This window comes from Orcinus orca, chromosome 7 (genome assembly GCF_937001465.1).
Source record: "Orcinus orca chromosome 7, mOrcOrc1.1, whole genome shotgun sequence".
Taxonomy (NCBI): Eukaryota; Metazoa; Chordata; class Mammalia; order Artiodactyla; family Delphinidae; genus Orcinus; species Orcinus orca.
The window spans coordinates 95,537,224-95,560,747 of record NC_064565.1 but is presented as its reverse complement, the minus strand read 5'-3'; the positions used below and the strand labels follow the sequence as shown (position 1 = coordinate 95,560,747).

At 33.3% G+C, this 23,524-nt stretch overlaps 1 protein-coding gene across 1 annotated transcript in view; it reads left to right on the top strand.

Annotated features, from left to right (window-relative positions):
• ERBB4 (erb-b2 receptor tyrosine kinase 4) overlaps positions 1-23,524 on the top strand; it is a 310,925-nt gene that overhangs the window by 5,644 nt on the left and 281,757 nt on the right. The window contains exons 3-7 of the mRNA XM_049712234.1: positions 1,064-1,177; positions 1,300-1,426; positions 6,232-6,305; positions 7,182-7,272; positions 9,352-9,551. Coding sequence (XP_049568191.1) covers positions 1,064-1,177; positions 1,300-1,426; positions 6,232-6,305; positions 7,182-7,272; positions 9,352-9,551 — 606 coding nt within the window. The remainder of the gene's footprint in view (positions 1-1,063; positions 1,178-1,299; positions 1,427-6,231; positions 6,306-7,181; positions 7,273-9,351; positions 9,552-23,524) is intronic.

The following is a 23,524-nucleotide window of genomic DNA, read 5'->3' as shown; positions in this document are numbered from 1 at the left end:
TCAATCCGTGACTCATGGTTAGGTAGTCTATCTCTGCCAGGACCCAGAAGTATGTCAGGAGTTGTTTATTAAATGGTGTATAATTCCTAGAGGTCTCAGCTGGGATTTCCCGGTCGGGACTTGCCATAACTCCACGTGGCATATCTTCCCGCCAGAGATACTTCTAATGTCATAGAGCCTCTTGGGTTTTGTGATCCAAGTAGCAGAATTGCTTGTACCCCAGCCTGGACCTGCATCATGTGCCTTTCCTGCTCTGGGCCCCCTTCAAGGTCGGAAGCCTTCTAGACTACTGAATGTTGGGCCAGAAGCAGTTTTTCCAAACATGGAAGGATGCTGCCTTCAAAACCCAAAGCAGCCTAGCAGGTATTGTGTTTTCCCTTTATCGTGGGAGGCCCTAGATGCAAAAATTTGTCCTTATTTTTGGGAGGGAATGTTCTGGCATATTCCAGACCACTGGATTCCTAAACATTTCACCATGTCAGGTAATTAGATGTTCCTGGGTTAGTTAATATACCTTTCCTAAAGTACTGCCCTTTCAAATTTCATTTTGTTTCTTCGTGTAAAACTATGGGACAGTTTCTACGGCACTCCAATGAAAGATGAACACATTTTAAACCTTTCTTCTTGGATATGAAGTGCACTCCCTTCATCCAAGGCAGTTTAACTTCAGCTTCATTTGTGCTTCATGTAACTTGAAGCATTTTTAGACTTCAAACTTGCATCATGACATGAAATGAAGTGGAACTACTGAAAAACACAAACTAAATGTCATGCAGTTTCCTAAGTCTATAAAAGAAATTCACTATCTTGGGGGCAATTCAGAATGTGGAGCAGTAGTCAAGCAAGTACCAGTTGTTGTTAACACACACTGCCCTTGGATTTGAATGTGGGTGTTCGTAGATGCTATTTCAGGTGGAGATATTTAGACAGAGTTGTTTTAGGGAAAGAAACATACATACTATCATTTTCAAATGAAAATAATTTTCAAACCCTAAAATATCTTGTTTTAAAATCTTTTGCTGAACCTCAACATTATTGTTAATTTTACCTTTTTTTTTATCAGATAACTTCGTGGTCGATTCCAGTTCCTGTGTGCGTGCCTGCCCTAGTTCCAAGATGGAAGTAGAAGAAAATGGGATTAAAATGTGTAAACCTTGTACTGACATTTGCCCAAAAGGTGATGATATTTTTTTTCATTTTATAATGAAAAAATACTGTTATTTTATAATAAAAATGCAATAATTTATTGACTAAAGAAAAATTTTCTCAGCTCTCTAATTGTGCATCTTGTTTCTACAGCTTGTGATGGCATTGGCACAGGATCATTGATGTCAGCTCAGACCGTGGATTCTAGTAACATTGACAAATTCATAAACTGCACCAAAATCAATGGGAATTTGATCTTCCTAGTCACTGGTATTCATGGGTCAGTATTACATTTTTGTGGAAAATTGTTTTACGAAGTGCAGACAAAGCTTAAGAGATTCTTTAGTTTTGTCTGTTTGATTCCTTTTGACACAGAGTTCCACTACACATTAATGCTTTCCTCCAACAAAGTCAAATGCCAGATTTCACCAGCAGTGATAGTAAAACAAATTTTGGGGGTACATCCAGATCATGAATTTGGTGACAACTTAGATTTAAAAATATCGATTTATATATAAGCTAAGATGTATTTACAGGACATTTCCCTCAAATCCATAGATTTCAGTAAGCTTGGCACATTTGTGGATATCTTTAGGGAAACAGTATCAGTGGACAAAGTGGGGAATTTCATTCAAATTCCTAACTAATTAGTTCAAAACAACATAAATTAATGCATCTCACAGAAAACAAATCAGTAAGTTGAAATTCTGAGCTTTCAGGTATTTTCTTTGCCTTGCTGCATCTTTTTCTGTTTTAGACTTGGGAAGTTAGTGATAAATCTATTAAATGAATTTCATTTTAGCAATAAAAATTGTAACATTTTCTGGGCCCCTTCATTACAGAACCACCTGCTGTTTTTAACTGGGAAAATGACCAAGTTTGCATCCTTTCAACTGTAATGAAAATATCAATATTTTTACTTTATATTTTATCTATTTGTATATATCACTACTTAGTTCCTAAATATTAGTGCTACGGGCTACAGATAAAAAATATCACTCACATATTTCAATTCAAAAGATTACTCTAAACATATATCATTTCTAGAAGCAAAACAATTTAACACATTATGAATAAATACGTCAAATAGGAACAACAAGAGAAATAGAACAAAGCGTTTCTTTCCATTCAGATAAATTACTGTAGGTCTTAGTACATAAAGCATTTCTTTACTTTAAAATATAGCTTTTAATATGGATCTGTGCCAGAAACTGTAATAGTATGTATTCACTTTCTGTTATATTTGGTCTAAGAGGTGTTTCTTGTTGTTTTGTTTTGTAAAATAAGATCTAGATTTTTAACGTCTCTTTAAAAAAAAATGTGCATGTGATTACTCTTAGTTTACATGGCAACAATCTATTGGAGATGGGTGGTACTACCATTTTGAGATGGGACACATTCAGTCGGCTCCACCATGGACAATCTGTATTGAGCTGTGTGGCTTCCATGTCAAACAACTCCAATGTAAAGTTGAGAACTGGGTTAATAATAAATACCTACATCCTCTGGTTGTTGTGGAGATTCAAAATAAAACAAAATATACATTGTTTTAAGTGTTCAGCCCAGTGCCTGGCATACAGTAAACCTTAATAAATGGTATAAAAAAGAAAGAAAAAGGTGGGGGAAGGGAAGGAGTAAAGGAGGGAAAGGGGAGAGAGAGAGAGAGAAAGAGAGAGATTGAAAAGTAACAAAAATAGAAGTTAAAAATCGCTAAACCCCCGAAACAAAAGAAAGTTAAAAAAAAGGAGAAAAAGGCACTTCAAGAGGAAAATCTCAGTGACTATATCTAGTATATAGCACAGCATATAGTGCAACAGATAATATCTCATAGACTACTGGAAACCAAATAAAGACAAAGTTATTTTCATGGCAATCCTTACTTTACGATGTCATACTTCCTAGTTCAGACGATTATTATTTGTCCTATATTATAGCACATAAATTTAACATTATAATTAATATTTTTGTGTCTTAAGCATAATATATAAGGCATTTTCCAGGACAAATATATATGTGAAATATGATATGTTCCTCACTCCTAGTCGCATGCCAACATGAAACATATTCTGAAGCCTTTCCCTTTCATTTTAGGAAAGTATTAATATAAAGTTAATTGAGTAGGTCTCAGACACTTATGTGTAGGCATATGTGTATTCATGTATGTAATATGTGTGTGCATATGGACAAAGAGAGAGATTTTAAAGATGAATAACATGAGGTATTATTAACAAAGCTTTCAGTAAATTAACAAAATTTTTTACTTCACTTAATTTCCATTACCCTAAATCTTCTACTATCTAGTTTTTAATAGGATGTATGGTTTGATTAAAATAGCTAGGGTATTTCTTTAAACTAATAGAAATGAAAAACCCATAATTAAGTAAGAGTGTACTTTTCAAAAACAAATTTCTGCAAAAAATAAATTTACTGTGAAGTTGTCAACTAAAATGTTAACATATAAAAGAGATCAATGTTCAGTTTATAGCACGATACCACCATTGCTAGAAATAAACTAGGCATTCTTATTTCCTTATTTAGAATGGGAACTGCAGGCAAAATTCAGCATTCAGGGTTATCATAGGATCCCCTTTCATGTCTTGTCATGTCTAATAATGTCCCTGTGAATATGCTTAGAGCAATAAAATGCTCACCAAATAAGCATGTTCATGCTGTGTCACAGTGTGACACAAACAAGAAAGTACTTAGATGATCGACTGTAATGATGATAGACAATGGGAAACAGATAATGAGCTTGGTGAAAAAAATAACGTGATTTCTATGGAATTGTGAAAATATGTTTCTCTCTCTTTATCCTGAGCTTTATTTTGGATCACCCAACACAATAACAAGGTGGACATAATGTTTTTTTTCATGGTCCTGAATTTAGCTAGGAAAGTTCTCAATTTTAAAATCTATGGATTTCAAGTGGCTGTAGGGTGGAACACCCTAGGGGTACTTTTAAGTTGGTAAGTGGGATTCTGTCAATTTATTTTATGAGAGTCCTGAATCTCTAAAATTAAGTATATAAAATTTCTGTGGTCCGCTGGGCTTCATGTGAACAGTCCAGAATTCATTTCATTCCTGGCAACCTGGAAGTGTTCTCAGTAAAGGTTTGGGCTGACCCCATTATTGTGTGCTTGACCTGAACTTTGAGTGTTTCTCAGTAAAGCAGGAATATTTGATTATATGGCTAGAGCTATTCTAGACACTGCTTTTCATCAAAGAACAAATGTTGAAAGTTCATTCTACTACTGCAGAGCTGATATTTCATGTGCATGCAGACATCTTTGCACATTAGAAAATGATAGCAACCAGAATTTTCCCGCATGATGAACCTAATTTTGTGGCTCCATTTTCACTGAAAGCATAGATATTCATTCTATATATCTTCAGTTACAAATAGAGCAAGTTTGCTAGAATATTAATTTAGACTTTAAGCTTTTGAAAGATATTCATGTCACATTAAGGAAAATCTTAATTGTTTATGTGTGAATTATGGGGACACTCATTTATAGTGTTTCCAAGCCTTCTATAACACACCATGTTAAACTAGTAGCACAATGTATTGATTAAACTTCTTAGTTTTTCTCATTTTGAAGCAGTAATTTCATTAAGCAAGATTTTTTTTTTCTTTTAAAAGATATGGGATGGTTCACAGTATAGAAAATATGCTGATGAATCAAGCAGAGAGAGCCAGTAAAAGGTGGTTCCAGAGATCAAGTTTGCTGAACTAATAGAGAATGTTTTCAAGGCTCTAATGCCAGGATGAATAAATGCTGGTGGATTCAGAATCAGATTCTTAGAAGAAAGGCCATATGCTTATCTGTTTGTCAGGGGATTGTGGAGCACATTGACTGATAGCCTCCAATGGATCATGTATCCTAGTGTTTATTCCCCATGTGAAAAAGAAGGTTCTCAGAGACTGGTAAAACAACAGATATCCAGTACAAGGATAAAATTCAGTTGATTGTTAAAGGTGGATACAAACTGCTAAAAGAGCCTAATTCCTTGTTTTTAGAACGTTTGATCTCTCTTGGAGAAATGACCAGTGAATGGAATTTAATTTTTCTCTGAAGAGTATATATTAATATAAGGTTTCTACTTGCCCAGAATAGCACAGAGCACCTTTTAAAGTAATAAAACCTAGAAAAACTACTAAATATTACTTAAGAAAATCTGAAAGTATTGCTTGAATTACTGAGAAATGTTTAATATTATGTTTATATTTGGCTTAATATTCAAGAATGTAATTATTTTGTATGGGCAGGATGTTATAAATGAAAACTATTTTCCTAAGATGAAAACTTCTGAAAAATTCCATTAAATATTTAATTTTAAAGGTATTTTATATTAATTTTTGTAAAGACAGGGCATTTATGTATCAATAACATTAATTACAAAAAATATATTTATGCATTAGGAGATTGTATTTTTAAAAATCCCCAAAATTTACAACACATTTTTAGTATTGTTAAATTTGTGGTAAATTTTATTTTCAAATGTTAGTATGATTCATATAGAGGGAAGCAAATAGTTCCTGTCATATGAAAGTGAACATAAATAAACAGATAGGAACAAGATTGCCCTGATAGATAAATGTGAAAATACAGAAAAATAAAAAAGTTTACTTCCTGTGTTTGTTTTCACCTTTCTTATGAAATTACAGGTTCTGTTAGCAATTTAGTATGCTTTGAGGAACCCAAAAGGCAATTATTCTCACCATAACATAATTTATTTGCAGTGTATATTTTTCCAATTGAGAACAAACTTTTAAAGGCAAAATAAAGTGGTTAATGAATGGAATTGCTATATTTGGAGGTTTATTCAGGATAGTCAAATTGAACCGTGCCTCTGGATCTAGAATAGCCTTCAATGAAGAACTCATAATCTGTGTCATCAAAATTTCCTGAAAGTACCTTTTAATCCCCTTCCACATCTAGCATAGAAAATCTGGATAAAACATTGCTAACCTTCCTATTGCTAATTAAAATTCAATTGGAATGAAATAATTTTTGTCACATTTCTCATATTTTCACCCCTTTATCTAATTTTAAGTTCAGCTTCATTTTTTTTTTTTCCCCCTAGGGACCCTTACAATGCAATTGAAGCCATAGACCCAGAGAAACTGAACGTGTTTCGGACAGTCCGAGAGATAACAGGTAATTTTTAAAGTGAGTTTGTTGTTCTATGAACTATGTGAATTTTAGTCTTTTGTTAAAAATATTACATAGTATTGGAATTTTCAAAGCAAATTCTAGTTTTGAAAACACGTATTATTTTAAATGATGGGTGTCTTAGTTCCTTAGCATCTGTGCACATTTTGAAATCTGTGGAATTAAAAAAAAATCCTTGAAATTTTGATGTTACTGTTTTTGCAAATGTCAGTGGATCTTTGAATCAATGTGTTTCTATTTACTTTTCACAAGTACTACTGAGGATGGGTAGCAGGTAGGATTCATTTAGCACATGTTTATTGAGGACCTGATATGTTCAGAGCTGTCATAGTAGATGATATGGGGCCCATAGACATGAATCAGACATGGGTTTGCTATCAAAGAATGTAAAATCAATAAGGAGGCTTAGTTATATACATAAATGTCTTAAAATGCAAGACAGACAGCTGATGTTGTAAATGTACAGATAAGGTGGCAAAAGATTTCAGAGAAATTAAACTCTTTGTCTAGTTAGACTAAATAATTTTAAATAATAATAGTAAATAAATATAAATAATAATAAAAATCAAATTAAGAATCATTTAAATCTTTAAACCATACACTTATATGATTCTGTATGTATATATTCTAGGTGTTCATTATTTTGACATTCATCATCTATTGAGTATTGTAGCCCAGAAACTTTGGGTAAGACACTGAATATTGGAAGAAGAAATATGATACAGAATGGTTCAAAAATAGGAATATTTGCTGCCTTTTCCTTACCTCCCATTTTCATCATATTTTAAGAATAATTGGTATTAAACACTGTTGCTGAGACAATGATATTCTGAATTATTTTACTGCCCTTATCTTTTGTAGGTTTCTTGAACATACAGTCATGGCCCCCAAACATGACTGACTTCAGTGTTTTTTCTAACCTGGTGACCATTGGTGGAAGAGTACTCTATAGGTAGGTGTATATATTCAAAGTTACAGGTCTCTGAATCATGTGTACATTATGTCATAACCATCAGACTCATTGATTTACTGATTCTAGAAATATTGGTTTTCCACTTTAAATTTTAAAGGAAAACTCAATGAAAAACACCCCTGATTGTGCTTTAAAGTATACAACTTGATTTATCAACTGCCTGTCACTTAAAGTAATTTTAATGTTTGGCAGTTGTGGAGTACATGATGTGAACCATAAAACTGAACCTTCATTTTGATCATATGTTATCATAATTAAAAGATAGACTTGAATGACTTTGTAATGACTTCGGTGTATGGGATACAAATGCTGTTTTTCCAGGAGGTTCTCGTTTTGTCTCTGGAGCTATCATTTGAACAAAGCATCACAGCACTGATATTTTAGAATTTGGTCCACTATGCTACATGCAGTGCTGGTTAATAATGGACAGATAATCAGGGCTCAGAAGGATACTGTTCTAAAGTTCTAATGTCAATATTTTTATTCACATAAGAAAAATATATGTTTTAATATTTATTAAGCCACTGTTTTTATTTTACTTCAGATTTCATCTGCACAAAATTATTGTTTATGAACCGTTAAAAGTCTATTTATATAAGGAGACCTTGATAATTTTTCTACTTAAATCCGAAAGATGCCTAAAGTCAATACTGTCATTAAATATTCTATAATAATGGTTCACAGGAAGTCCATTGAATTTTGCTATTAAAACAGGTATATCTGTAAGAGGTTCTAAAATGTAAAGGGGAAAAGTGCTTAATAAAAAAGGATAGTTGAGAGATATAATCTATTCAAGTGCTATATGGAACCAATTGAATAAAGTGTTATAAATCTAAGTCAAGGCATTATTATGCTCACGTTGTAATCAACAACTAAGGATGGTTATCATGGGAACAAAGATTTGAGAGAGTGAATTACATCCCATTTGGGTACACACACACGTTATATATCTGTATATTATAGTTCTCCATGCATGTGTATATATAAAACATGAAAAAAAAATCTGAGTACTAAAAGCAAAGCAAATTTAGAGGAAGCTTTGATTTCCAAAATATAAAATAATGTTCATAAGTTGATTGAAATGTGGGAAACACATTTAGTCTTTAGAAAATGGACAAAGAATTTAATTACAAAGTGGACTATGTTGAGAAAACAACATCCTTGAAATGATAATTTGTTTCTACAATGTAGTTGTTATTTAACTTTTAGAGATGCTTTCTCACTTGTCCAAGCCTTCTGAGTATTTTTTTTTTAGTTTAATTTTATTCTTCTCTTTAATTTTTAACATCTCCTATCCTTACACATTTTTCAAGTATTACAATTAACGCTTTGGTTTTTGAGGTATAAATTAAAGCTAAATATCTATGGTCATTCTCTGAGATATTTACCTTCTGAAAGTGTGTCTAAATCTATTAAGTAGTTAGAGTTGAATTAATGTCTTACTTTGGGTAGATGAACAGTCACCCCATAAACATTTATTTAATTATTTAGTCTTAATACAGGATTTAATTCTTGAGGAACTTAAGATTCAGGGGTTAGGAGGGAAGGCAGTGAGCAGATACATCAGTGGTACATATATAGACAGAGACAGAGATATCATTGATATTCATAATTATAAAAGATGGGCTTTTTTGGGGGGGTTCAAGTGATTACTTTTAAAACAGTCAGCATATAGCATGTAAAGAAATAGTATTTGTGGGCTTCCCTGGTGGCACAGTGGTTGAGAGTCCGCCTGCCGATGCAGGGGACACGGGTTCGTGACCCTGTCCGGGAGGATCCCACATGCCGCGGAGCGGCTGGGCCCGTGAGCCATGGCCGCTGGGCCTGTGCGTCCGGAGCCTGTACTCTGCGACGGGAGAGGCGACAGCAGTGAGAGGCCCGTGTACCGAAAAAAAAAAATAGTATTTGTATCTCAGGTTTATTAATTCAATCTTTTTTACAGTCTATTAACATTCTTTTTGGAGTAAGATATGACATCCTTATTTTACTTCAAGAATGCATGTCATGGCCAGAAAACAATTATTACTGTTCCATTTTTTTCCTCTCCCCTCTCTTTAGTGGCCTTTCCTTGCTTATCCTCAAGCAACAGGGCATCACTTCTCTGCAATTCCAGTCCCTGAAGGAAATCAGTGCAGGAAACATCTATATCACTGACAACAGCAACCTGTGTTATTATCATACCATTAACTGGACAACGCTCTTCAGCACAATCAACCAGAGAATAGTGATCCGGGACAATAGGAAAGCTGAAAACTGTAGTAAGTACATTACCCAAACATTAAAAATCTAGAAACTTTAAACATTATTTTTCTCATTCTACATTGGACCAAACAGTTAAACATAGTGGTGGGTCAGAATTGTTGTCGTCTTTTTCTCAACCCTTAAAAAAGGTTGGTATAAAATAATCAAATGGGTAACTTTTTATAATACATTGCATGTTTTTATAATGTATTTCATGTTCTCAAATCTTGCCTAATCTAAATCTGTGGAGATTTAGATTCAATAGGTATAAGTGGAGCCTGGGAATCTAAATGTTTAATAAGCATCCTGGGTAATTCCTTGGATCCAATCAATTTATGGAAATCCACTCTATTAAATTTTCTGTTTATTTTTTGCTTCAGAGAATTTGATAACATAGAATAACAAAGTATTTGCCATTTAGGAGTGGTGAAAAAAAAAAAAAGACGTGTTCTTCTGAAATGTGTAAAAATGCTGTTCCAGTAGTTTGCTAAACTTCATTTCATAAATGTGTTTTTGTAGGCATGGAGTGATCTTTTTTCATGTATTTTACTACTTTTTAATCCATTCCATCACTTCTTTGTTACACAGAAGCAAATAATGTTTTCATGAGTATATAACTAAGTCATTCCCATCTTATACTTTGATACTCCAATGATTAATACTTAATTCTTCCCTGTTTTTCTCCTGGGTATTACTCTATTCTGCATCCTATAAGTGCTACTACTATGCATATAGTAGTGACTTACTTATAATAAATACAAAATAAAATGACTTAGAATTCAAAGAATCTGTTTACAAATGTATATTCTTGTTGTGGTCATGATAAGTCAGTCCTTTTAAAAGTCACATTTCTTAAGAAACATTTTGCTCTTAGGAAGTCTTCTTGCTTCTTTAATCTCACCATTGGAACAATCACAAGGGTATACATACATAATGATTAAGTTCATTAAGTATGTGAATGAATAGTATAGGACTTCTTAAAAAATGTAAACTCTTAAGAGGCCAACATGATTTAAATTTACCAAGTAGTCCATGAACTAATTAATTAATTTATACGCCACCTTGTACCAGAAAGGGTTTAAGACAGCTCAGGCTAGCAATTTTTATAAAATATAACTTATAATTTGTGAGGAATTCACATTTTAGCTCTTTTGGATCCTGAAAAGTATTTTCCAGAGAAAAGAGACCTATTGCAACATGAGATGCCTGTTTTGAGTGAACTTAAGTTCTTATATATTCTTCTGTTCCTCATAGAATCAAGAAATATAAAATATTGTTATATATCAAAATATGCATGTCCACATTGAATGAGATTTATCCTTTCATTGAGCCTAGATTGTTTCCTTGGTTTTATACATTTCTGAAACCTGACAGAAAGCTTGCTTTTTTTTTTTTTCTACTTAAGCTTCTTATCCCACAATACTGTATTTGTGTTCGTACATGCCCCAGACAAAGTAGATTATTCATGAAAGTAAAATAGAAACTTTTTCAACACTAACTTATAAATATTTCCCTAAGTTAGGGTTATACTCTCCTTTTCTTTCACTTACTTCAAAAAATGAAACAAAATGAAAATAAAACAATAGTACCTCTACCTTTTAAAGGTAAGATTTAGGTATGAAGACAAAAAAAAAAAACTAAGAAACAATAAAAGAATGAGAGAAAAACATTCTTTTTCTTTAACTCATTTAATCATTTCACAAATCCCTTCTTTTACCTTTTGTAAACCTGAATAAAAAGCAAATGGGAAAAGAAAATGTGGAAAGAAATTAAATGTGAAAAAGCAAGATAGGAAAAATTTATGTAATTATTCCATATCTCTTTAAAACTTCTAAAATTTTGGAAAAAACAAAAGACGATAAATAATATTAATAAATTAAAAATCTAACATTTTCTTCAACTTACAGTGTTAGGTCTCTTGGAGGTTTATCCACTTTTCAAACCATGAACATATTTTATAGTTGACTTTACAGTTTCAGGAAGAAGTGAAGCAATTAGAAGAAAGCAGTTTTGTGGTGCTATAATTTAATATTAAGCATATAATTTTTCATTTTTAACGTGTTAGAGTAAACAATTTTTGCATGAAATCCATTTATCAAAATTTGGGTTTCGGTCTCATAGTACATTGGATCCTGCATTTTCAGAAATGTAATTATCCTATCAACTTGACTTCAGATGTGCTGCTGATGTTTACACTGAACCTACAATGGCTGCCCACATGTGATTAAGGCCATTTTATCATCCATAGTATTATCTGCAAAGAGGAAAACAAATATTTGCTTCATTTTAAATGTACTTAAATATTGCATTTTTAGACATTCTTTCTTAATATACCACACACAAGACATATATGAGCACACACACATATTCATTACAAGACATATGGATACACAGACGTACAGCATAAGGTGTGTATTCATATGCTCACACAACACATACACATGTACACAACCCTCGGACACTTACACATGCATTCACACGCATAAACGCAAACACACAGTCACCATAAAATACTCTCATCTAAATCTGTATATTGGCTTGGTAGCTTAAAAGAAAAATCAACCTTGATTTTTAAGTGTTTTTTGGAGTTCAACATGGTTTAAAACAGCAATGACAATAAAAGAAAAACCTCACCTTATCTATAAAGTGTGACCATAGCTTGAGCAATCTTACTCTTTTAAGTCAAAATTTTCAAAGCAGACATACAGATGTCTTTATGGTTTGAAGAGACTGAGATTGAGAGAAACTCTAGGACATGAAAAGCTGGAACATTTTCTACCCCCTTTATTTGTATGGTTGTGGTAGGGACAAAACAGTGCTGGTTGGAAGGAGTTTTATAGTAGGTTTATAAAAGTATTTGAAGTTTCTTTAAATAGTTAAGCATAAATTTTTAACACCAGAATATAAACAGTGAAGAGATAAATACAACAAACCTTCGTAATCTGAATTACATTTGAACTCAGACATCTTTATTTTTTAAATATTTGCACATATACACTTAAAACCACATAAAAATGAGAGAAACTATATTCATAATTACCTTTCAAATTGAAATAATTTTATTTTTTAATTATAATAGTGCTTTTATCATTGTTAGAAAACAAAACAATGGACGAATTGTAAAATTTTTTGTTCTAATTCTGTGAAGAATGCCATTGGTAGTTTGATAGGGATTGCATTGAATTTGTAGATTGCTTTGGATAATATTGTCATTTTCACAATATTGATTCTTCCAATCCAAGAACATGGTATATTTCTCCATCTGTTTTTGTCGTCTTTGATTTCTTTCATCAGCGTTTTATAGTTTACTGAGTACAAGTCTTTTGCCTCCTTAGGCAGGTTTATTCCTAGGTATTTTATTCTTTTTGTTGCAGTAGTATATGGGAGTGTTTCCTTAATTTCTCTTTCTGATTTTTCACTGTTGGTGGAGGAATGCAACAGATTTCTGTGCATTAATTTTGTATCCTGCAACCTTACCAAATTCATTGATTAGTTCTAGTAGTTTTCTGGTGGCATCTTTAGGATTCTCTATGTATAGTATCATGTCATATGCAAAGAGTGACTGTTTTACTTCTCCTTTTCCAATTTGTATTCATTTAATTCTTTTTTCTTCCCTGATTGCCATGGCTAGGACTTCCAAAACTGTGTTGAATAAGAGTGGCGAGAGTGGACATCCTTGTCTTGTTCCGATCTTAGAGGGAGTGCTTTCAGTTTTGCATCATTGAGTATGATGCTTGCTGTGGGTTTGTCATATATGGCCTTTATTTATTTTTTATTTATTTATTTTTAAATTAAGTTAATTAATTAATTTATTTTTTTGGCTGCGTTGGGTCTTTGTTGCTGCACCCGGGCTTTCTCTTGTTGTGGCGAGCAGGGCTACTCTTCATTTTGTTGCGCGGGCTCCTCATTGCAGTGGCTTCTCTTGTTGCGGGGCGTGAGCTCTAGGCGCACAGGCTTCAGTAGTTGTGGCTCACAGGCTGTAGAGCGCCGGCTCAGTAGTTGTGGCTCATGGGCTTAGTTGCTCCGCAGCATGTGGGATCTTCACGGGCCAGAGCTTGAACCTGTGTCCCCCACATTGGCAGATGGATTCTTAACCACTGTGCCACCAGGGAAGCCCTATGGCCTTTATTATGTTGAGGTAGGTTCCCTCTCTGCCCATTTTCTGGAGAGTTTTTATCATAAATGTGTGTTGAATTTTGTTGAAAGCTTTTTTTGCATCTATTGAGATGATCATATGGGTTTTATTCCTTAATTTGTTAATGTGGTGAATCACATTGATTGATTTACATATACTGAAGAATCCTTGCATCCCTGGGATAAATCCCACTTGATCATGATGTATGATACTTTCAATGTGCTGCTGGATTCTGTTTGCTAGTATTTTGTTCAGGATTTTTGCATCTATGTTCATCAGTGATATTGGTCTCTAATTTTCTTTTTTTGTGGTATCCTTTTTCTGGTTTTGGTATCAGGGTGATGGTGGCTTCATAGAATGAATTTGGGAGTGTTTCTCCCTCTGTAATTTTTTGAAGAATTTGAGAAGAATGGGTGTTAGCTGTTTTCTAAATGTTTGATAGAATTTGCCTGTGAAGCCATCTGGTCCTAGACTTTTGATTGTTGGAAGATTTTTATTTATGGTTTCAATTTCATTGCTTGTGATAATTCTTTCTGGTTCAGTCTTGGAAAATTTTACCTTTCCAAGAATTTTTCCATTTCTTTGGGGTTGTCCATTTTATTGGCATATACTGGTTTGCAGTAGTCACTTATAATCCTTTGTATTCCTGCAGTGTCAGTTGTGATTTCTCCTTTTTCATTTCTAATTTTATTGATTTGTGTCCTCTCCCTCTTTTTCTTGATGAGTCTGGCTAAGGATTTATCAATTTTGTTTATCTTCTCAAAGAACCAGCTTCTAGTTTTATTGATCTTTGCTATTGTTTTCCTCATTTCTATTTCAATTATTTCTGCTCTGATCTTTATGATTTCTTTGCTTTGACTGACTTTGGGTTTTCTTGTTCTTCTTTCTCTAGTGGTTTTAAGTGTAGGGTTAAAGTGTTTATTTGAGATTTTTCTTGTTTCTTGAGGTGACATTGAATTGCTATAAATTTCCCTCTTAGAACTGCTTTTGCTGTGTCCCATATGTATTGGGCGGTTGTGTTTTCATTGTCATTTTTTTCTATGTATTTTTTAAATTTCTTCTTTGATTTATTCAGTTATCTGTTGGTTATTTAGTAGTGCACTGTTTAGCCTCAATGTATTTGTGTTTTTTTACAGTTTTTTTTTCCTGTAATTGATTTTCATTCTCATAGCATTTTGGTCCTAAAAGATGCTTGATATATTTCAAGTAAGCTGTGTATAAAAATATTTATTGAATAAGTGCCATATTAATGGTAATTTCATTTATTTTTTATTTTTCATATCAGTACTGCCATAATGTGAATCTTAGTTCATAAAAAATTTTGTACTATACAATCATTTCCTTGGGCTAAACACTTAAAAGTGGAATTTCTGTGAAATTAGGTTATATATAATAAATTTTGGTATATATTGCTATGTCATCTTTCAAAATTACTAGATTAGTTTACACTTGTCCTAAACAATGTTTGATAAGGAATATTTTCCACTGCTCTTTACAGCACTTGATATTATCCATGGATTTAAATTTTGGTGATCAGAAATATGAAAAAGAAGTCTTTTAAATTTATATTTTTTAGTTGATATTGAGCCTCTTTTTATGTGTTGATTGATCCTTTCTATTTATTTTTTGTATATTACATAGTTATAAGCTTTATCCATTTTTTAATTCTTGATTTGAAAACGCTTATCATAAATTAAATCCATTAAATTTTTGTGTCTTAAATATGTTGTGTATAAGTTTCCTTCTATATGCAATTTTTTAAAATTTTGTCTTTTGATAGACAAACATTTTATGTTTTTATCTAGTTAAATGGATACATCATTCTCTTTTTTATGTTTATGATCTTGGCATAGTCTATCTTTTTTCTTCTAGTACTTTAAAACTATATTGAAATTTTTAATCCATCTAGAAGTTTTGGTACAGCATAATTTTAAAAAATCTTAATTTGGCTAGGATATTGACATAATTTACTGAATAATCCATTCCTTCTCACTGATTTTAGGTGTCTGCAATATTTAGCTAAGTAGAGAAAAAGTGCCAGACTCAACCTGTATAGTTTAATTTAATCATCACCACCACCCTGTAAAGTATAATTATCACCATTTTGCAGATGAATATACAGATGTCCAGAAAATTGAATAATATCCCCAATGTTTGGAAGCCATAGTAATTAAAACAGTATGGTACTGGCATAAAAACAGGCACATAGGCCAGTGGAGCAGAATGAAGAACCCAGAAACAAATCCACAAATAAGTTCAACTAATATTTGATAAGGGAGACAAGAATATTCAATGGGGCAAGGATAGTTCTTGAAAATGATGTTGGGAAAACATGGCTATTCACATGCAAAAGAAAGAAAGTGGACCCCTGTCCTATGCCACTCATAAAATGAATGCAAAGGGATAGGGAGGGTGGGAGGGAGATGCAAGAGGGAGGAGATATGGGGATATATGTATCTGTATAGTTGATTCTGTTACAAAGCAGAAAGTAACACACCATTGTAAAACAATTATACTCCAATAAAGATGTTAAAAAAAAAAAGGATTAAGGACTTATACATAAGACCAAAACCACAATATTCTTAGAAGAAACATTGAAGGTGAGTTCCTTGACATTGGTCTTGGTAATGACTTTATGGATACGACACCAAAAGCAGAAGCAACAAAAATAAAAACAAGTGGGACTACATTAAGTAAAAATTTTCTGCATAGCAAAAACAACAAAAGGAAAAGCCAACCCATGGAATGGGAGAAAATATTTTCAAATCATATATGTAATAAGGCATTAATACCCAAGTTATATAAGGAACTCATGCAACTCAGTAACAAAACAAACAAACAAGCAATCTGGTTAAAAAATGGGCAGAGGATGCGAAGAGAGATTTCTCTAAAGAAGAAATACAAATGCCATCAAGTACATGAAAAGGTGCTCAACATCACTAACCATCAGGGAAATACAAAATGAAACCACAATGAGATGTCACCTCACATCTGTTAGAATGGCTATTATCAAAAAGAGAAGAGATAGCAAGCGCTGGTGAGGGTATAGAGAAAAGGGACCTCTGGCACACTGTTGGTGGGAATGTAAATTGAAGCAGCCATGATGGAAAACAGTATGGAGGTTCCTCAAAAAATTAAAAATAGAATTACCATATGATGTAGCAATCCCACTTCTCTGCATCCTGATGTTCACTGCAGCATTATTCACAATAGCCAATATATGGAAACAATGTGTCTGTCAACAGATGAATGGATAAAGAATATGTGTCATATATACACATGTGCGTGTGCATGCATACACACACACTAGAATATTATTCAGCCATAAAAAAGAAGAAAATCCTGCCATATGCGGCAACACAGGTGGACCTTCAAGACATTATGCTAAGTGAGTTAAGTTAGACAGAGAATGACACATACTGTATGATATCACTTTCATGTGGAATCTAAACACATCAAACTCATAGAAACAGAGAGTAGAATCGTGGTTTTCAGGGTCTGAGGAGTGGGGGAAATGGGGTGATGCAGATCAGAGTGTACAAACTTTAAGTTATAGGATGAATAAGTTCTGGGCATCTAAGGTACAGCATAGCAAATATAGTTAACAAAACTCTATCTTATACTTGAACGTTGCTATGAGCGTAGAGGTTTAATGTTTTCACCACCACCACAATAACAAAATGGTAATTACATGAGGTGAAGGAGGTATTAACTGAACTTATTGTGATAAACACTTTATAATATATATGTGTTTCAAATCACATTGTATACCTTAAATTTAAACAATGTTAGAAGTAACTTTGTCTCAATAAAGTTGGAAAAAATAAAACTTGGCCATAACTGTATAAGCTTTAATCTTTTCATATAACAAAGAAAATAATAAGCATAATTAAAAGGCAAAAAAGAAATAGAAAATAAAAGCAAACAAGAGAGCATATCAGCTCACAGAACTGAGAATTGCAAGGGATATTCCTTCAGGCACAGATGGATCTAGGGGTTAAACAACATCACCTGGACTCAGTCCTTCGACATTGCCCGATTCTGCTTTCTTCTTAGGCCAACTCTCTTTCTTCATTAAAAATGTTTGGCCTTGGAGAATTCACAAAGTTTATAAGTACAGGTAAAATAGCTCTACTTTCTCTCTCCCAGCATCTGTATTGTGGAAAGTTGACCCTGCTTGGGTCATATGCCTATCTCTGAACAGTTCACTATTTTCTCTCTGCCACCAACTGTTCAAACATGTTTTTAAGTCAGTCCCTTCAAAGCAATTGGAGTGATATTTTAAGAATAAGATCCTAACTCTCCTGCTTAAAATCCTTCATCAGTTTCCCACAACTCTTTGGACAAAGCAGAAAACCCTTTAAATGGTCACTAGGTCCTACATAATCTGGCCATTTTTCACCTCACTAGTTCATCAGATATTACTTTCCCACTCAATGCTCATGTGCAGTCGGTTCTGTGAAAGCACTGATCTTATTCACTGGTCAGACTCTCTTGATTAGACTTGTAATCCCCAATTTCCCCTAGCCCTCTTTGCTTAATAATTCCTATTGATCCTTCTCATCTCACATTGTTGTCCCTCTTTCTGTGGACTGACCTAATGCTACCTACCCATTAGGTTAGGACAACTGTTATATTTTCTCTCAAAAAAATATATATTATACAATATAAATGATTATTTATCTAATGTCTTCCTAACTGGACTGTAATCCCTACATAGAGACAATATGTATTTTATTTCATATTTCCATCATATCCCCATTTCTTAGCATTGTTCAGTGTAAACTAAGTAGTTTCTCAACAAATACTTCTAAAAGTAAACACATGGATATACTTGTATGTTTCCACATTTCTCTTAAGTATGTGTATTGAGGGCTTAGTTAGATGAGTAACCCTGCATTGTATACTACTAATATGATGTCTCATCTTCATCGTAACCCAGAAAGGTAAATTATTTACTTTACAGATAAGTAATATGTAAATAATTGCCCAAGGCTGCATGGCTAGTCATAGCATAAGGATTTGAACCTATGTTGACCTGATCAGAAAAACTGAACTGTTACAACTAAATCATATTTTTCAGGCTTTATAGAGAAAGATTAATGGTATCTGTCCAAATACATTTCAAGTCAAACCCATGCCTCTACATATGGTAACTAATGCAAACAGCATACGTAGGTAGTCTTGCACAATGAAAGAGAAGATATTTTTTCTGCCTTTGTGCTTGTAGACAGGTACTTCATTTCAATATTTTGAGCTAATCCATTTACTTTCACACATGCAGCACAAGTAGCAAGATCCATTATTTAAGCTTGCCTCTATTTTAACGAAAGCAAGTTCAATATTCTCTGTAAAGGTCAAAATACTAAGCACGTTATTATCTCTCCAAAATTTTAATAGACATAATATAATAGGTATAATTCAGATGAGATAAAGAAAAAACAATTTTACAGCTTCCAGAAAAAAAGGGAAGTTAAAGGTTGCCTAACAACTACATTGCTAAAGTTTGTTTAGAGAGCTTTATAATGGTGTTTCAAACTGTAAGCCATTGAATAGGCCCTTCTACTCCTTCCTATGGAACTATCACTCTGGGAGGTCAGAGAGCAGTTGAATTCTTGGTACTGATTGAAAACTTCTTTTCTCTCAAGAACTTCAAAGAAGTATTTTCCTTGGCCTTTTGTGGAGACACTTCCCATGTTTTCACTCTGCAGAAAATGATCAACCAGCCTTGAATACCATCATCTAGTCATTTGGAAAGAGTGAGAAGAAAGTAATTATTATGGTTTCCTGTTTGTATTATTGCTTTCCTCCAATAGGTACTGTTTCCCTGATGCAAAACTGCTCTGAAATTGAGCATCTGAATACAGACTAAGGAAGGTAGTAGGCAGCAGAAAAGAAGGTAGGAGTTTGCGTGAAGCCAATACTCTCTTTTTCAACTAATGTCAAAGCAGATAACAGAAAATTAAGGGAGAAGGGACAAGAGTGAGAGGCTTTCACACCTGAAAAAATTAATGTGAGTTGGTGAAATAAATAGATCAAGAAGTTGATGGACTATCATGAAATGGGCAGTACAAGGGTGTACTGATGGCTTGTCAACATCCTAAAGGAAGAAACTGAAAACAAATGTGAGGGTCTTAGACAGAAGTTGATATACAAAGAATTTGAGGCATTGATTATATTTTCTACAAGGACAGGAAAGTGATGAATACAAACAGTCAGAGATTCATGATACTGTGCAGTATGATTTTGAATATACTCTACTTGCCTTTACAAGTTGCTTTTAATAATATAACTTTTGATTATTTTTCCCTCTTCAAGCTTTCTTCTGATAATTGTTTATCACATAAACAAGTATATATAAAAATTGTATATAAATGTACTAAATGTACATATGAAAATTTGATTTTACACATTATATTCAATCAGCTTGATTGAACTCTCTTTCTTACTCCTTACATCTTTATAAATTAATGGCAAGTCATTTATACATCTAGGAATCAGTGATATGAGACCTATGTTAAGATTTCATTTCTACTGACATTGATTTTGTACAGTGAGAGAACCCTCTTTCTCTGCATTATGAATGAATCAGAGGAAAGAACTCTTGCTATTAGTTCAAAATCGGTGTAACAGATAAACTGTCAGCCTTTCCCAAGTAGAACATCAAATCATTCAACTTTTGAAGAGTTTCTGCAAAAGAAGAGAAAAATAGTTATGATATATGGTATTTCAATTTAATGATTATTTAAGACATGGAGAGAATCATAATTAAGCAAAGTCCACAAACTTTATGAGTTACCTAGAATAATTAATAACATGAGAACAACAATCCTTTATACAGGAAAATGTATAGTCTGTATAGTATATGTAATGTAATGTATAGTCACTATTCCCTCAGATTCTTTTAAAATTACATTTATCTGTTATTTAGGATGATAACTATAAAGTAAATAAGCTAAAACAGAATAAAAGGAACTATAATTTTCAATGCAGTTTTGTGGGGTTCTTGGAGGCTATTTGGGGTCATTTTTGAGAAATCTTATATGAAAACATTTGTCTATAAACAAGAAACAGCAAGTAATTCCACTTTGAATTTTAAAAGTAAATATGGATGGAATAATAAGGAGTGTGTAGTTGTCATAAAAAATTTGGTTTTCCAAAATATGTCATGAAAAGAGGAAAATGGGAAGAGGACAGATTGGACAAACAGTAAGATCAATGATTTTAACCAAAATTGTCATAATAAATGTAAGTGGTTAAATACCCTAATTAAAGGCAGAGATTGTCAGATTAGATTAAAAAAGCAATACCCAACTATATGCTGCCTACAAGACACAAACTTCAACTATAAAAACACATATAGATTAAAGGTGAGAAAATATACCCGGAGAGATAAATAGATCAACGCAAGAGTGGAGAACTATGAATAAACCTACAAGTATGTGGACAACTGATTTTAAACAAATATGCAAAGGAAATTTACTGGCAAAAGGATTTTTTTTTTTTTTTTTTTTTTTTTGCGGTACGCGGGCCTCTCACTGTTGTGGCCTCTCCCGTTGCAGAGCACAGGCTCTGGACGCGCAGGCTCAGTGGCCATAGCTCACAGGCCCAGCCGCTCTGCCACATGTGGGATCTTCCCGGACTGGGGCACGAACCCGTGTCCCCTGCATCAGCAGGCGGACTCTCAACCGCTGTGCCACCAGGGAAGCCCAAGGATTGTATTTTCAACAAATGGTCCTGGAAAAATTGGATATCTACATGCAAAAAAAGAAAAGAAAAAAAGGAATAGATCCTTACCTAGTACCTGTGTTGGTGAATTTTATGTGTCAACTTTACTGGGTCATGGGGAGCCCAGGTATTTGGTTAAACATTACTTGTGAATATGTCTGCAGGGTATTTCTGGATGAGATTAGCATTGGAATTGGTAGACTGAGTGAAGCAAAGTGGATAGGCATCATCTAATTCATTGAAGGCCTGAATAGAACATATTCACTCTCTCTGCCTGACTCCTGAACTGGTACATCAGTCTACTTCTGCCCTTGGACTGGGACTTAAACCATCTGTGCTCTTGGTCCTTAGGCCTTTGGACTCAGATTAAACTGTACCATGGACTTCCCTGGGTCTTCAGTTTGTAGATGGCAGACAAGGGAATTCCCAGCCTCTATAATTGTGAGCCAATTCTTTATAACAAATTATATAAAATATGTAGATATAGATATAGATAAAAATATCCTATTTATTCTGTTTTTCTGGAGAACCCTAACTAATACAGTATAATATACAAGCTAACTTAAAATAGACCATAGACCATATGAACCAAAACTCATAATGCTTCTAAAAGATAACAGCAGACAAAACTTTTGTTACCTTGGGGTTAGACAAAAGTTTCTTAGATATGATGCCCAAAGCACGATTTATAAAAGATGAAATTGATAAATTGGACTTCACCAAAATTAAAAACTTCTACTTTTCAAAAGACAGTGTTAAAGGAACAAAAAGGCAAGGCTAAGACAAGGAAACAGTACTTGCAGAATCTGTAAAGAACTCTCAATGCTTAATAGTAAGAAAACAATCAATCCAATATAAAATGGGCAGAAGATTTGGTGGCACTTCACCAAACAAGATATATGGATAGCAAATAAACACATTAAAAAATGTTCAACATCTTTAATCATTTAAATGCAAATCAAATCCACAATGAGATACCGCTACATAATATTAGGAAGGTTAAAATTAAACAGGCTGACCATACCAAATATTGATGAAGATATGAGGAAACTTCAGCTCCTGAGTTGAGTTCATTGCTGTTGGGAATGTAAAATGGTACAAATACTTTGAAAAACAATTTGACAGTTTCTTAAAATGTTGACCCTGTACTTATCATATTATCCAGCCATTTCTGTCCAAAGGAAATGAAAGTGTATGTCCATACAAAGACTTGTAAGTGGATGTTCACTGTAACTTAATTTTTTTTTTGTAACTTAATTTTTAATAGCCCCAAATGGGAAACAGTCTGAATGTCTAGCAATAGGTGATTGGTTTAAAAAATGTGGCATATCCGTGCAATGGAATATTCTCAGTAAGAAAGATGCATGAATATTGATACAGCAACATGTATAAATCTCAAAATAATTATGCAGAGTTAAAGAAACTACATAAAAAGAGAGTACATACTGTATATTTCTACTTACATAAAATTCTAGGGAATGTAAACTAATGGGTATTGAGTAACAGAAAGCCGGCCAATGGCTGTCTGAGGGGAAGGGGCGGGGGGAAGGGATTACATAGGTCATGAGGAATCATTTGGAGGTGATGGATACATTCATTGCCTGGATTGAATACATATAACTCATGATTTCAGGCATCTGTCAAAACATCAAATTGTATACTTTATGTATGAGCAGTATATGTCATGTATACTTCAATAAAACTATTAAGCATACACACACACACATACACACAAGGTTTCTCTCTTAAACTATATTGGAAGACATTATTCAATTAAGTAGTCATAAATTAAAAAGATATCTTGATAGGTCTATGTCTGCCTTGAGAAAGAATTTTATACAGTTTAACATAGGGTCCTCCTTAAGGCTCCAGAATATAGGAGAAAGAATACATGAATTGGGAGATTTTGTTTCCTTGTTTTAAAACTAATCAGCATCACGGATGCTGGTAATTCACTTTCTCAGGCATTTGTTAGAGAAGGTAACTTTCACAGATATGATCCCTCTTTAAATTACAATTGCATAGTTAATGCTATTCCATCCCATCTCACAAATGCTCTTACCATAACAATTTGCATCCCTTAATAAATACAGTTGGTAACTAATGGGAAGATAAACAGGATTTTGA